The sequence below is a fragment of the Lepidochelys kempii genome, chromosome 1 (genome assembly GCF_965140265.1).
Source record: "Lepidochelys kempii isolate rLepKem1 chromosome 1, rLepKem1.hap2, whole genome shotgun sequence".
NCBI lineage: Eukaryota > Metazoa > Chordata > Testudines > Cheloniidae > Lepidochelys > Lepidochelys kempii.
In genome coordinates this window covers 211541037-211553732 of record NC_133256.1, presented here as the reverse complement: position 1 = coordinate 211553732, position 12696 = coordinate 211541037, and the positions used below count along the sequence as shown (strand labels likewise).

Here is a 12696-nt window from a genome sequence, read left to right as displayed (position 1 = left end):
ATAACAGCTCCTCATTGGAGGGCTGAGTCTGACCGAAGAGGGAAGTGAGAGGGGTGGACTGGGTGGGAGTGGGAGGAGCAGAAAGAAGTCCAGGAAGGTGTCCTAGTTCTACATGTTCATAGCCTTGTCTGGTTCTTTCATTTTCATGAAATTCAAAACTTAACTTATAGGCAAATCATCAATACATGCTAGATTTACCGCTCACCTGTGAGAGAGTTTAGTATCCTGAGAACCTAACAAATAGTTAACATTACTAACCAATTAAACAGCGTCTTAATTGATTTAATAATGTCTGTTCATCTCATCACTTACCAATTTATGTGAATACTTTGACCTTCATGTCATTTCCCAGTCACAACAAGAGAAACTCTAATGGTAACTAGATTTATTAACTGTCAATAAATGTGATTACTAGTACAGAATATTTCAGCTTAGTGTATCAATTTTCAACATCTGTGTTACTCAGAATGCAGTTTTCCTAACACTACCATACTCAGTTTTAGTAAATCTTATCTGTGGGTCTTGGGAAACTACATTCATGGGTGGACAGTAAACAGACGAAAGCCAACATTTTCAAAAGTGTTAGGTTTTAGACACCTCCATTTTTGGTTGCCCAATTTGAGGCACTTTGGGCTTGGCCTTCTGGCATGCTAACCACTGACAACTCTGAGAACCGAGAGGGGTCAGCAAAAAAATCTAAAAATCAGGGCTAAGTTGGCAAAAGTTGGGCACACAAAATCAGAGGCATCTCTTGGAAAATGTGGCTATTTTACTCTTAATTTATGTGAGTCCTTATGCTTGTTATAAGGGAATCCCCTTTTTTGTGGATTGGTGTTAACAAAATACTGATGAACAGCAAAGGAATTACTTATCAGTCAAATCCATAGAGCTAGTCCACAATCTTCAAAAGTGACTACAAAACTTGGATGCCTCAATTTTTGTGTGCCCACCTTGAGACACTTTCAAAGGTCCTGATTTTCCAGAGGATGGATGTGCAGCGCTTCCTGAAAATCAGGACACCATTTAAGGTGTCTCAAGTTGGGCACCAAAAAGTCAAAGTACCCAGAGTCACTAATAGAACTGGAAAATCTTGGCCTCTCTCCTATGGCAGCTTTTTTTCAGGCCCAACAAACTTCCCTGGGGAATTGATTTATGTCTAGAGCAATTATTAATTATAGTTCATATTATTAATTGTCTCCACCAAATTAGAATACTGGCTCCAAATACAGATACTAATGTAAGGATAAAGACGTGCTATCCCTAAATGATGCTGTTTGCATGTTGATCTGGCCCCCACAAACACATCTCAGTGTCTTGGCTGTTCCAGCTGTTGTGCGCTGTTTCTTCAGGAAAACACTGTTGTTCATCCTTTGCAGATGGCCTATCAGGAAGAGCTTGTTAATTGAAGAGTCTTCTTTGCTTCTTGGAGATTTTTTGTTGATGTTAGTTGAAGTTCATTGTACATAGGCACGAGTCTTTGTTGCTTCCGTCTTTCCTGGTTGCTATGAAAACTCTAGGCCAGGCCTCTTTTGGGTAGAGTTATTTGAGCAATGTGTCAGGTTAGTGGTTCCACACTTTCCTGGAGTGTCTCGTATGCAAAATAAAGTGGACAAGATTTTGACCATGACTAACTGCCTTTCCATTGTGGTGGAGGTGTCTTTATCAAGCTTGTTGGTGGGCAACATTGGTTCACAAACAATACTGGTAATTGAGAAATCTCTTTTCTTAAAACTTTTTTTCATATCTTCAGTTTAACTTGGTAAAATTTAATGCTGCATGAGATCCCATCAGTGTCAGTAGTTCATTTATATGAATGCCTTGAAAGTCCATTTACAAATGACCTCCCCCGCACCCCGTACTTCTTGTGTATCTCCCACCAAAAGTCCACTCTCTTTTTATGCCCCTGCAGCCCTGCTTCCTCACATACCATTCCCAAGCCACAAGCATAAGGCCCATGTGTGCAGTGAGGTGTGGTGAGGTAGAGGGACCCCGACAAGGGTCATAAAGTCTGTAGGGATGGTGTGACTCCTGACTAGTCTCATGAGTATCACCTGGAAAGTCACGTGTTGATCCAGGTGGAGTGTATTACAGTGCACTTCCTAAGGTCTGTAGGTTCTCTTCCTAAGGCTCTTGGGAGCATTAGTGATTCTCCACTGCTGCAGACCTCAGGGAGTCAGGAGCAAAGGAGGAAGCACCATCTTTGTCCCCAGCTTCTTTCATTCCCCAATTCCTTGCTTTAACTATCTTTAAAACTAAGGACATTCTCATCCACAAAAAACATAGCAAAAACAAGGTAAGGTTGGAGGCACATGTCAGTGGTTTGAGTGGGTATTACTGTTCAGGAATAGTAGAGTTAAAAATAAAACAAAACAAAAATCTGTCCATTATAGGAAAGCCAGTGAATGTTGTTTTTCTCAGACAAGGCATCCAAGCTACCTTAACTCTGATCCATTGTGATGCCATAAAAACATTAAAAAAAACTTATTATCTTCTCCATCCATAACAAAGAGCTTCACTTACCAATGACCACAAAAAACAGAATGCCTCAGTCTTTCATATGTAGTGGTTGTGCTGTCTCATGGCTTCCTTTACTGCCAGATATGGTACATGTACAAGAATTTTCCATATACCTGATTAGACAAGTAGCATACTGAAGGCAATCATTTCCCACTCTTCATAAAGGGCCTGATCTCATGATATGTTATAGGCACCTGTGATTTCAGGTGGCAGCCAATTAAGCAAGTGTTATTAGACACAGAGATATCATGTCTCCATATATAAACCTCATGTGAAAAGAGCAAAAGTTAGATCAGTGACAAACCATCACACTTAGTTTTGGAGACATGTATGCATGAAATAAATTATAAAACCAATGTTCTGGGGTGCACATTTTTGATAGTCCACAAACAAAAAAGGGAAGATTGTAGACTGGCTTTCCTGTGGAGGCAGAATTAGTGTGGTGTGGAGTAGGGTCCTTATTTAAAAAGTGCAGCCTTAAACTCTGCAGTCCCTGGTTTTCTAACATTGGGGGGGGGGGTTATTTAACTAAATAATTCCTGATGGGAGCTCTGCACTCATTCTACTGATACATACCTGTGACCTTAACTTCACCTTAAGAAGTGGAGAGAACAGAAAGCTAAATACTTTTACTTGAATTTCCATCTTTGACAGGGTTACTGGTCTAGTGGCAAAGGGGAAGCAGTAAATGTGATATATCGTGATTTTATTAAGGCTTTTGACACTGTCCCTCATGACAGGTTTCAGAGTAGCAGCTGTGTTAGTCTGTATTTGCAAAAAGAAAAGGAGTACTTGTGGCACCTTAGAGACTTACAAATGTATTTGAGCATAAGCTTTCGTGAGCTACAGCTCACTTCATTGGACATCCGATGAAGTGGAGCTATAGCTCACAAAAGCTTATGCTCAAATAAATTTGTTAGTCTCTAAGGTGCCACAAGTACTCCTTTTCTTTTTGTCCCTCATGACATTCTCATAAGCATTCTCATAAGCAAATGTGGTCTAGATGAAAATACTATAAGGTGGGAGAGCAACTATTTGAAAGACCGTACTCAAAGTGTAGTTATCAATTGTTCGCTCTCAAACTGGGAGGGCGTATCTAGTGGGGTTCCGCAGGGGTATGATCTGGGTCCAGTACTTTTCAATATTTTCATTAATGGTTTGGATAATGGAATGGAGAGTATGCTTATAGAATCTGCAGATGAAACCAAGCTGGGAACGGTTGCTATCACTTTGGAGGGCAGGATGAGAATTCAAAATGACTTTGACAAATTAGAAAATTAGTCTGAAGCCAACAAGATGAAATTCAATAAAGACATGGAAAATACCACATTTAGAAAGAAAAATCAAATGCACAGCTACAAAATAGGGAATAATTGGCTAGGTGGTAGTACTGCTGTCAAGGGTCTAGGGTTTATAGTGGATTACAACTGAATATGAGTCAACAATGTGATGCGGCTGCAAAAAAGGCAAATATAATTCTGGAGTCTATTAACAGAAGTGTACTTTGTGAGACATGGGAGGTAATTTTCCTGCTCTATTTAGCACTGGCCAGGCCTCAGCTGGAGTACTATGTCTAGTTCTGAACACCATACTTTAAGAAAGATTTGCACAAATAGGTGAAAGTCCAGAGAAGAGCAACAAAAATGATAAAAGGTTTAGAAAACCTGACCCTTGAGGAAAGGTTAAAAAAACTGGGCATCCTGAGAAAAGAAGACTGAGGGGGGACCTGATGACAATCTTCATATATGTTAAGGGCTGTTATAAAGAGGACAGCGATCAATTGTTCTCCATGTCCTTGGAAGGTAGGACAAGAAGTAATGGGCTTAATCTGCAACAAAAGAGATTTAAGATAAAAATTAGGAAAAACTTTCTAACTATAAGGGTAGCTAAGATCTGAAATAGGTTTCTAAGAGAGGTTGTGTTGTGGAGTCCCCATCACTGGAAGGTTTTAAGAACAAGTTGGACAAACACCTGTCAAGGATGGCCTAGGGTTTGCCTCAGCCCAGGGGGCTGGACTAGATGACCTGTTGAGGTCCCTTCCAGTCCTGTATACCTATGATTCTTTTATGTCTCCTTTGCAGGTATTTTACAAGCTTTGTCCCTGAAATTTTGTTTATTAAATTTGGAATTCACTGGTGAAAGTCATGCTAATTTGAGTTACTTTATTGTTATTTTCATTAAAACTATTTTACTCTTTCATACTTCTTTGCCTTAAAATGTAGCTGCTCAGCTTCATTATGAAACATAATGGAAATGGGCATATAAAATACACTGGTGTATGTAAATGTTAAAATGTATGTACATTCAATCTAAAATGCTGGTAAATATTGTTTATTTTGGGAGGCCTATGGTGTCCTCTTTGAGGTGAGCTGGGTATATCGGGGGATTATAGTCTGATGGTGATTGGGGGTTAGGAATGGAAAGCATATGGAGGTCCAGGATGGAAAGGTGAAGATCCATATCTAGTACCATGATTATTTCAGGACACTTATACAAAATTAGTAATAAAAAACAAGGGAATGGGCCTGAAACCTGGCCCTTAGAGGCAGTGGGGGGTGGGGGGGTGGAGAGTGCACTTTTGGCTGCCCATGCAGTATGTGCCATCATAGGGCCAGTTATCAACCCTGCTGCTTTTCACAAGCATTAACAGAAACATTACAAATAGTTTTAAAAGTCCTATCGCACTTTTTGCAGCAGTGGGGTGTTCTTGGTCAAATTCCAACCAAAGCAATTACGTTCTACCTCCCTAAAATTCTCCTTGCAGCCATGTCTGGGTACAATGTTCTTCAGTTGTGTCCTGAAGTCTTGCATGGTGGTGGTGTGCACTGTTAAACAGTTGTTTAGTTCTTTCCCAGATACCCGCATTTCACTGCAGATGAAGCAACTCCTTTGTGTACAAACCTGTGTTTAAAAGGAAAGTGCTATCATTCTGAGAATGAAAGGAACAGGAGAGATGTAAAATATTTTATTGTAACGCTTGGCTCACATTCTGCTTTCACTTACATTATTTGAACTGGTTCCTACTTGCCTGAGCTGGTTAAACTCCTTTGATTTGCTTCTTCCTGACTAATTTTATCTCGTTGGATATGAAAAACAATTCTTTTATCTTTCTTGCAGGTGGGAAGGAAGAAGAGCCATTCTGTGGCTTTGCTTCTTTGCCAGATCTCCCTGCTTTTCTCTCCACCCATCCCAGGTGTTCACACATTCGGGGGCTGGCTGATCAGAAGTGTTTGTTGGGAATTTTCTGTCAGAATCACCTGCCAACAGAAAATGGCATTTTTGCAAAAACAAAATTTTCCATGAGGAAATTTCAGTTTTGCCAGAAAATTTGAATTTTCTGTTGAGAAATTCAAAATGATGTTGCCTTGCCTGCCCGGGGAACTCTTGTCAATTTCACTTTCCAACCCCAGGGAGAAAGTAAAATTGACAGGAGCCTTCCAGGCAGGCAGCTGGCACCTCAACACATCCCATTTTGGTTCTCCTGAAATGGATGTTTCCTGGAAATTCCTTCTCATAAAAAAGCTGTTTATTAATTATTATTATTATTACTGTTCATCTAGTTCAGGATGAAAAAAGGTTAAAAAAAGCATAATTTTTATGGGAATAAATTTTCATTTCAAGCCAGCTCTACGAATCAGTGCCTACTCACCTCCATGCTCTTGCTTCTCTGCTTAAAGAGGTAATTTCTAGAGGAGCTATTTAGTACGTCCTCAGTTCAGCAGCATGCTTAAGTGTGTGCCTGGTGTTCAGCACGTCAGTACACATGTTCACTTGGTGTATTTGAACGGGGCCTATATCTCGGTGATGCAGTTAAAAGCAAGGGAATATGATGGTCAGACAAATCAGTCTCATTTTTTTGGTGTATTATTTTTGAAATAGCTTTTTCCACATCCTCTGTCACTAGGTTGCCTCCCTCATTCAGTAAGGGGCCCACACTTTCCTTGACCACCTTCTTGTTGCTAACATACCTGAAGAAACCCTTCTTGTTCCTCTTAACATCCCTTGCTAGCTGCAACTCCAAGTGTGATTTGGCCTTCCTAATTTCACTCCTGCATGCCTGAGCAATATTTTTTATACTCCTCCCTGGTTATTTGTCCAATCTTCCACTTCTTGTAAGCTGCTTTTTTGTGTTTAAGATCACCAAGGATTTCACTGTTAAGCCAAGCTGGTCGTCTGCCATATTTACTATTCTTTCAACACATCAGGATGGTTTGTCCCTGTAACCACAGTAAGGATTCTTTAAAATACAGCCAGCTCTCCTGGACTCCTTTCCCCCTCATGTTATTCTCCCAGGGGATCCTGCCCATCAGTTCCCTGAGGGAGTCAAAGTCTGCTTTTCTGAAGTCCAGGGTCCATATTCTGCTGCTCTCCTTTCTTCCTAGTGTCAGGATCCTGAACTTGACCATCTCATGGTCACTGCCTCCCAGGTTCCCATCCACTTTTGCTTCCCCTACTAATTCTTCCCGGTTTGTGAGCAGCGGGTCAAGAAGAGCTCTGCCCCTATTTGGTTCCTCCAGCACTTGCACCAGGAAATTGTCCCCTACACTTTCCAAAAACTTCTTGGATTGTCTGTGCACCGCTGTATTGCTCTCCCAGCAGATATCAGGGTGATTAAAGTCTCCCATGAGAACCAGGGCCTTAATAAATCTTAATAAATCATGAGATTTTTTAAAAATAATGAAAATGGGGTTTCTCTTATTTGCCTTCTGGCTTGTGAGCTTTTAGGGGTCATGTTTTCAAGCATGTCTCTCCAACCCTGAGAAGTAATCACTTGCTGTTTAAAATAAATGAATGCTGAGATTCTCACATCATCACATCACCTCCCAGAGCTGAGGATTTAAGAGAAGACTCACGATCAGATAACAAGAGTTGGTGACACAGAGTTAGTAATGTACCAGACTGTCCCACCCCAAAGAGACAGAGGCTCTGTATTTATCCCCAGAGTGAGTGCAGTGCTGGGATCACCCCTGACAGCATGCCTCCTGCCCTGAGCTGGAGGGGCCAAAGCAGAGTTCATGTTGAAAGGTCCATTCAGTCCTGGGCCTCTGCGCCAGGATTGCCAACAAAGGGGCTGATTAGTTTCAGGGATAGCAGAGGTTTTGCCATTTGGGCACCTGTCCCAGAAGACACTGGCCTGAGACCCAAATGAGAGCAACTTTCATTCTTTACTGACCTAGGGCGGCATTGGAACCAGTGACCTAGGAAAGGCTCCAACCCTGTCCCCAAGCCCCCAGACTCATCAAACTCCCTCAGCTCCTGGCTTGCAACTGGTGACCTAGAGGTGAAAGGCCCCATATCTTCTTCCCAGTTGCTCCAACTATCCAAGCCTGTTCTCCATACCACCTAGCTCTGATTTATGTGCATATGCAGTTGCAGAAATCTTTCAAATTTACCTCCAAGGAGCTTGTGATGTCACACAGGCCCCAGGGAAGCCGTGCTCCTAGGGAGAGCAATAGGCCTAGCATCATCCCCACTTTATAATTGTGGTGGCAGAGGCACAGAGATGCTAATTGACTTGCCCAAGGCAACATACTGCACCAACAGCAGAGCAAAGGTCTCCTGACTCCAAGTCTTGTTTCTTATTCACTGCACTACTCTTCCTTCCCCCTGCTCACTGAATAATCCATGTTGCACTTTATCACTCCCTCATGACTGACTGAGATTTCCTGGCTTCATTCACTGGCTCTAGTGGCAGGGGATGTGACTTTCCTCACCTCCATCCTGACACATACAGCCTGCTGCTTTCTAGAGAAGGTTAGAAAAGAGCTGGACCAGGTGTTCTTTGGGTCACATCCTTCATCTCCAGTGATTCATCTGATATGACTGTTGTTAAGGGAGTGTAATCTAGAGGCACTTCTGCTTCTGGCTTAGTTACTCTCACTCTTTGCCTTGGGCAAGTCATTCAATCCCTTGCCTCAGTTGCCCCATCAGTGCAGTACAGCAAATAAAACTGACCTACACCATAGGAGAGTAGGAGGAGGCTTAATTAATTTTTTTGAAAACTCCTTTGCAATCTACTGATGAAAGGTATTGTAGGAGTCTAAATTACTACTCTGGCATTGTGGTGGGGCTCAGAGCTGTGGAGAAGGTAGCATCAGTGGCACTGAACACTTTGATCATTGAAGAGCCTATATCCTCTTATATAAAAGTTGGGGTTTTAACGCCAGTGTCCTGGCCAAAGTCCATTTTGGGGCATTTCGTTCTGCTGACCTAAATTCCCTGGGATAAGGGATTCTTCTTCACTTCTTGTCTTAATGTGTTGCACATGGTTGCTGTGCGCTTTTAACAGACTGCCATATTTCTGTAGTAGGTTGGTGGTGGTCCCCCCTCTGGGTCTGTGGGAAGCCACTTCGCCTCATGACGTCCCTGTGTGTCGCCCACTGTTGGGGAATTAGCAGGGCCACATACAGCCTGGGGCTCTGGCCTGCCGTCAGGGCAGAGTCGCAAACACAGTTAGGATAGCCCAAGCCCTTAGTCATGGCAGGACAACAAGAGTCAGCTCTGGCCACTCCTCAGCTCTGCAGGGGCCCACGGCAGTCTCCCTGCTCGGGAGCAGGCTGGAGGCGTCTGGTTCCTTCGGCGGTTGCAGCCCAACTGAGCTCCCAGACCCTCCTTTTATACTTCCTGGCTCCATCCACCAGGGCTCAGTGAGTGGTCCCTCCTCCTCTGGGTCCATGGGAGACCACTCTGCCTCACTACACTACCCGAGAGGTGACTAATTTCAGTGAAATTAAATTGCCCCTGGATGTCTTTCGGTATATTTGTAAAGAACTGTGGGATCCTTCGTAATGAGACTCCAGAGAAAAGTAAGGAGAGGCTGAAGCCCACACTGTCACCTCAAATTAAATTATATCTTCTGAACAAGCTTTTCCCCTTACAATCTCTTCCTCCTCCTTTCTATCTTGTTTCTAGTCCCCTCTGCAGTTCCTATGATGCATCAGGTGAGTCGCACCGCCAACAGCATCACATTGTCCTGGCCACAGCCAGACCAGCCCAATGGAGTCATCCTGGACTACCTGTTACGCTATTTCGACAAGGTGAGTGGAGGGCAATGGAAAAGAAACTGCCCTACTGTGTGCATTAGTGGGGGAACATGGAGAAGGGAAAGGGAAATCTCTCTAGATTGGGAATACAGCTGAGAACTGAGGTGAGCAAGGGGAAGAAGGGTACTTCCAGTGCGAAGAAAGGGGAATCTGTGGCAAAAACTGGGATTGCAAATGTATTTTTCATCCAATATTTTCTCTTTTGTATTTCCCAGACTGATAGAACCAAATGGTGTGGACCAGTAGAGGGGAGAACTCTAGCTGAGTTCATCCCTGGGATTAGATTAGATCTTTCGAAAGAGTTTAGGGATGCCAGATGCAAAGATGATAAAAGGAACTGGAGTTCCAGAAATGATACATCTTTGAGGGGATGGGCTCATTTTCAGCAGGAACACTCCCATTATGCCCTCACAGAGGGAAATCCCATGGGACATACTGGCATCTCCAGCCAAGGGTGGATAGAAATCTCTCTGTACCTGTAAAAAACCCTTTGCGGATTAATGCTAGGAACTGTCCATTGCCACTCAGACTCGGTTGGCACTGGGTCCTGTTCTGCTTGGGTGTGTGCTACAGGAGTTTGGAATATGGGATGGTGCGAACTCACACCTGCCATTCATTAGGCAGCATGTCGATCCATTATAGGCTGGCAGATGGGACACAATAGTTGTTTTCCACCCACATCAGTCATGACTCCTAACTGGAGGTTGATGGTTGCAGGGCAAGATGTCTGGAGGAGAGTTCAAGCCTCATCTCTGCTCTTCCACTGGAACACATTGCACAGTTGTTCAGTACAGGTCCTTCCTCTGGTTGTAAGGGTGTCTTGTAAATGGTAGTGCCAATTCCAGCAGGTTGTCCTATGGAGCACTATATCTGCTGTTGCAGTGGATTCTGGAAAGGGAGTGGCTGAGTTTGGTGAGCATAGGAGGTAATGTTCCAGGACAAGTTGGGAGATTATTGAGATGAATAGCATCGCACCAGGGCCCCATCGGAAGATACACCACCCGTCCATGTCCTAGCTCCTTACACTCATCTTCCTCACTCTTGACCAAATCACACTTTTCCTTTTCCCTTACTACTCACTTCCTTTAAGGTCAGGAATGAGGGGCATTGGCAGAGCTGGGTGGGGAGCCTAGGACTGGACTACTGGGGGGGAGGGCCTGCAGGGCAGGATCGAGGGGCATTGTACAGGGAACCTAGGATTATTTGCTGAAGAGTTTCATCTGTAGCTGGGGTCTCACATTTGTCATCTCCTCTGATTGGCATTGGCTTGCAGGCAGAAGATGAGGATAACTCATTCACCATAACCAGTGAGACCAACATGGCCACCATCTCAAACCTGAGCCCAGGCAAGATCTATGCCTTCCAGGTGCGAGCCAGGACAGCTGTGGGTTACGGGCCATATAGTGGCAAGATGTATTTCCAGACCCTGGTGGGAGGTGAGTGATGCACTTGCATGCACTCTCGAACTGGTACCTGCACGCACACACCCACACCTCTCATGCTCACACATGCCTGTATACATGCCCACTAGCTCATGCTCCCAAACCCCCTCGCCCTTGCACTCCTATTCACATAATACACTTGTATCCAACTCTTTTTCATGCTTGAAGACCCACACAGGCCTTCACAGGTGCATGTTTGCAAAAGATCACAAACCCATATGATCACTCACACAAACTTAATGCACCTGTGTGCAATCTCGAGCATACCTGTTACTCAGGCTTTTGGGACATCTACATCCTCAGTCCCTTGCACTCTTGTGCAAATGCCCATCAGGACTGGAGTGTGTTAGCAGCTGTAGGGGAGCCCAGTACCGCATTGCACAGGGGATCGCAGTTCAGACCGGTCACAGTTCAGTGCTCTGCAATGGTCTGGTGGAAATCAGGCCCCAGAGCATCCAGACAAAACCTGCTTTTTGGCAGGTTCAGCCTCCATTCATGGAGGGAGCTGTGTATCACCTGTGACAGCTCTGGGCGTGGATCAAAGGGGCTGGGTCAGGGCGACCTTTTCATACATCTCTCCTGTGAGCTGAAGGAAGGGGAGAGGTTGGCCCCGGGAACCAAGGTGCCAGATGGATTACACTCAGGTGGCTGCTCAGGAGTCAGTGGATCCAGGCAAGCGGGGAGCAGGGGAGGCAGAAGGGGATAGGAAGGGCTGTGGGATTTCCAGGGGGAGGAAGGGAGGCATTGGAGACAGAGAGATTGAAGGGGGTAATGGAAGAGTTAATTGGAGGGTGTTGTGGTATCAGGGTTTGACTGCGGGATCTAGGGGAGGCTGGAATAGTTCTCTGGGTGGAGTCTGGCTGAACTGGTAGGAGACTATGACAGCCCTTGTCCTCTGTATGTGTGTGTCTCTCCCTTGCCAGGCGAACGCTCGGAAGTGGTTCAGGACCGGCTGCCACTTATCGTGGGCTCAGCACTCGGTGGTCTGGCCTTCTTGGTAATTGCTGCCATTGCCATCCTTGCCATCATCTTCAAGAGGTGAATTCCTTCCCCTCCTCATGCCCAGCACCTGCATCCCAGCCAGTGGAGCCCCCCCTACCTAAACCCATCCCTCTGGAAACCCAGTTCCACTGTACATTCATCCAAACCCCCATGAGCTCCCATCTTGCTCTGCATCTCCCTAAGGGGGATCCTACCCCACTGCTCCTAATTGAGGACCAAATCCATTGGAAATATTCCCATTGATGTCACTGGGAATTGGATGGGCCTCAAGTGAAAACAAAAGGGAAGCTTAAAACTAGTGACCACAAGGTGTTTGCCTGCAGCACAGTAAAGAATGGACTTGTAGATTAAAATTTTAGGCCAACAAACTCTAGGGAATGAAGAAATCTAGTGAATAAAAACTGATGGGAGGAAGTATTAAAATCTGCTGATGTAGAAGGTGCCTGGGGAGTCTGAAAATACCCTCTAATTAAGATCCTAGGAATTATAGCTCGTCTGAAAAACAAGAATACAAGGAGTGCAGCCCACGTGGCTCCAGGAAGGACTGATTCAAAGATAATAAGGTAGGTTTAAAGAAAGCACTGTAGAAAAAGAGAAGTCAAATAAACAATTTGCAGGGAAAAGAGAAGAGTAGCATAAACCAAAGCACAACAGAAAAACAAGAACCCCCCCTGGGGTCTGACAATGAATGA

General features: G+C 44.4%; 1 protein-coding gene across 3 annotated transcripts in view; it reads left to right on the top strand.

Annotated features, from left to right (window-relative positions):
* Positions 1 to 12696, top strand: part of LOC140898617 (ephrin type-B receptor 5) — a 138787-nt gene that overhangs the window by 116288 nt on the left and 9803 nt on the right. For all 3 annotated transcript variants that reach the window (XM_073312682.1, XM_073312690.1, XM_073312699.1), the window contains 3 exons: positions 9430 to 9554; positions 10834 to 10996; positions 11926 to 12040. In XM_073312682.1, coding sequence (XP_073168783.1) covers positions 9430 to 9554; positions 10834 to 10996; positions 11926 to 12040 — 403 coding nt within the window. The remainder of the gene's footprint in view (positions 1 to 9429; positions 9555 to 10833; positions 10997 to 11925; positions 12041 to 12696) is intronic.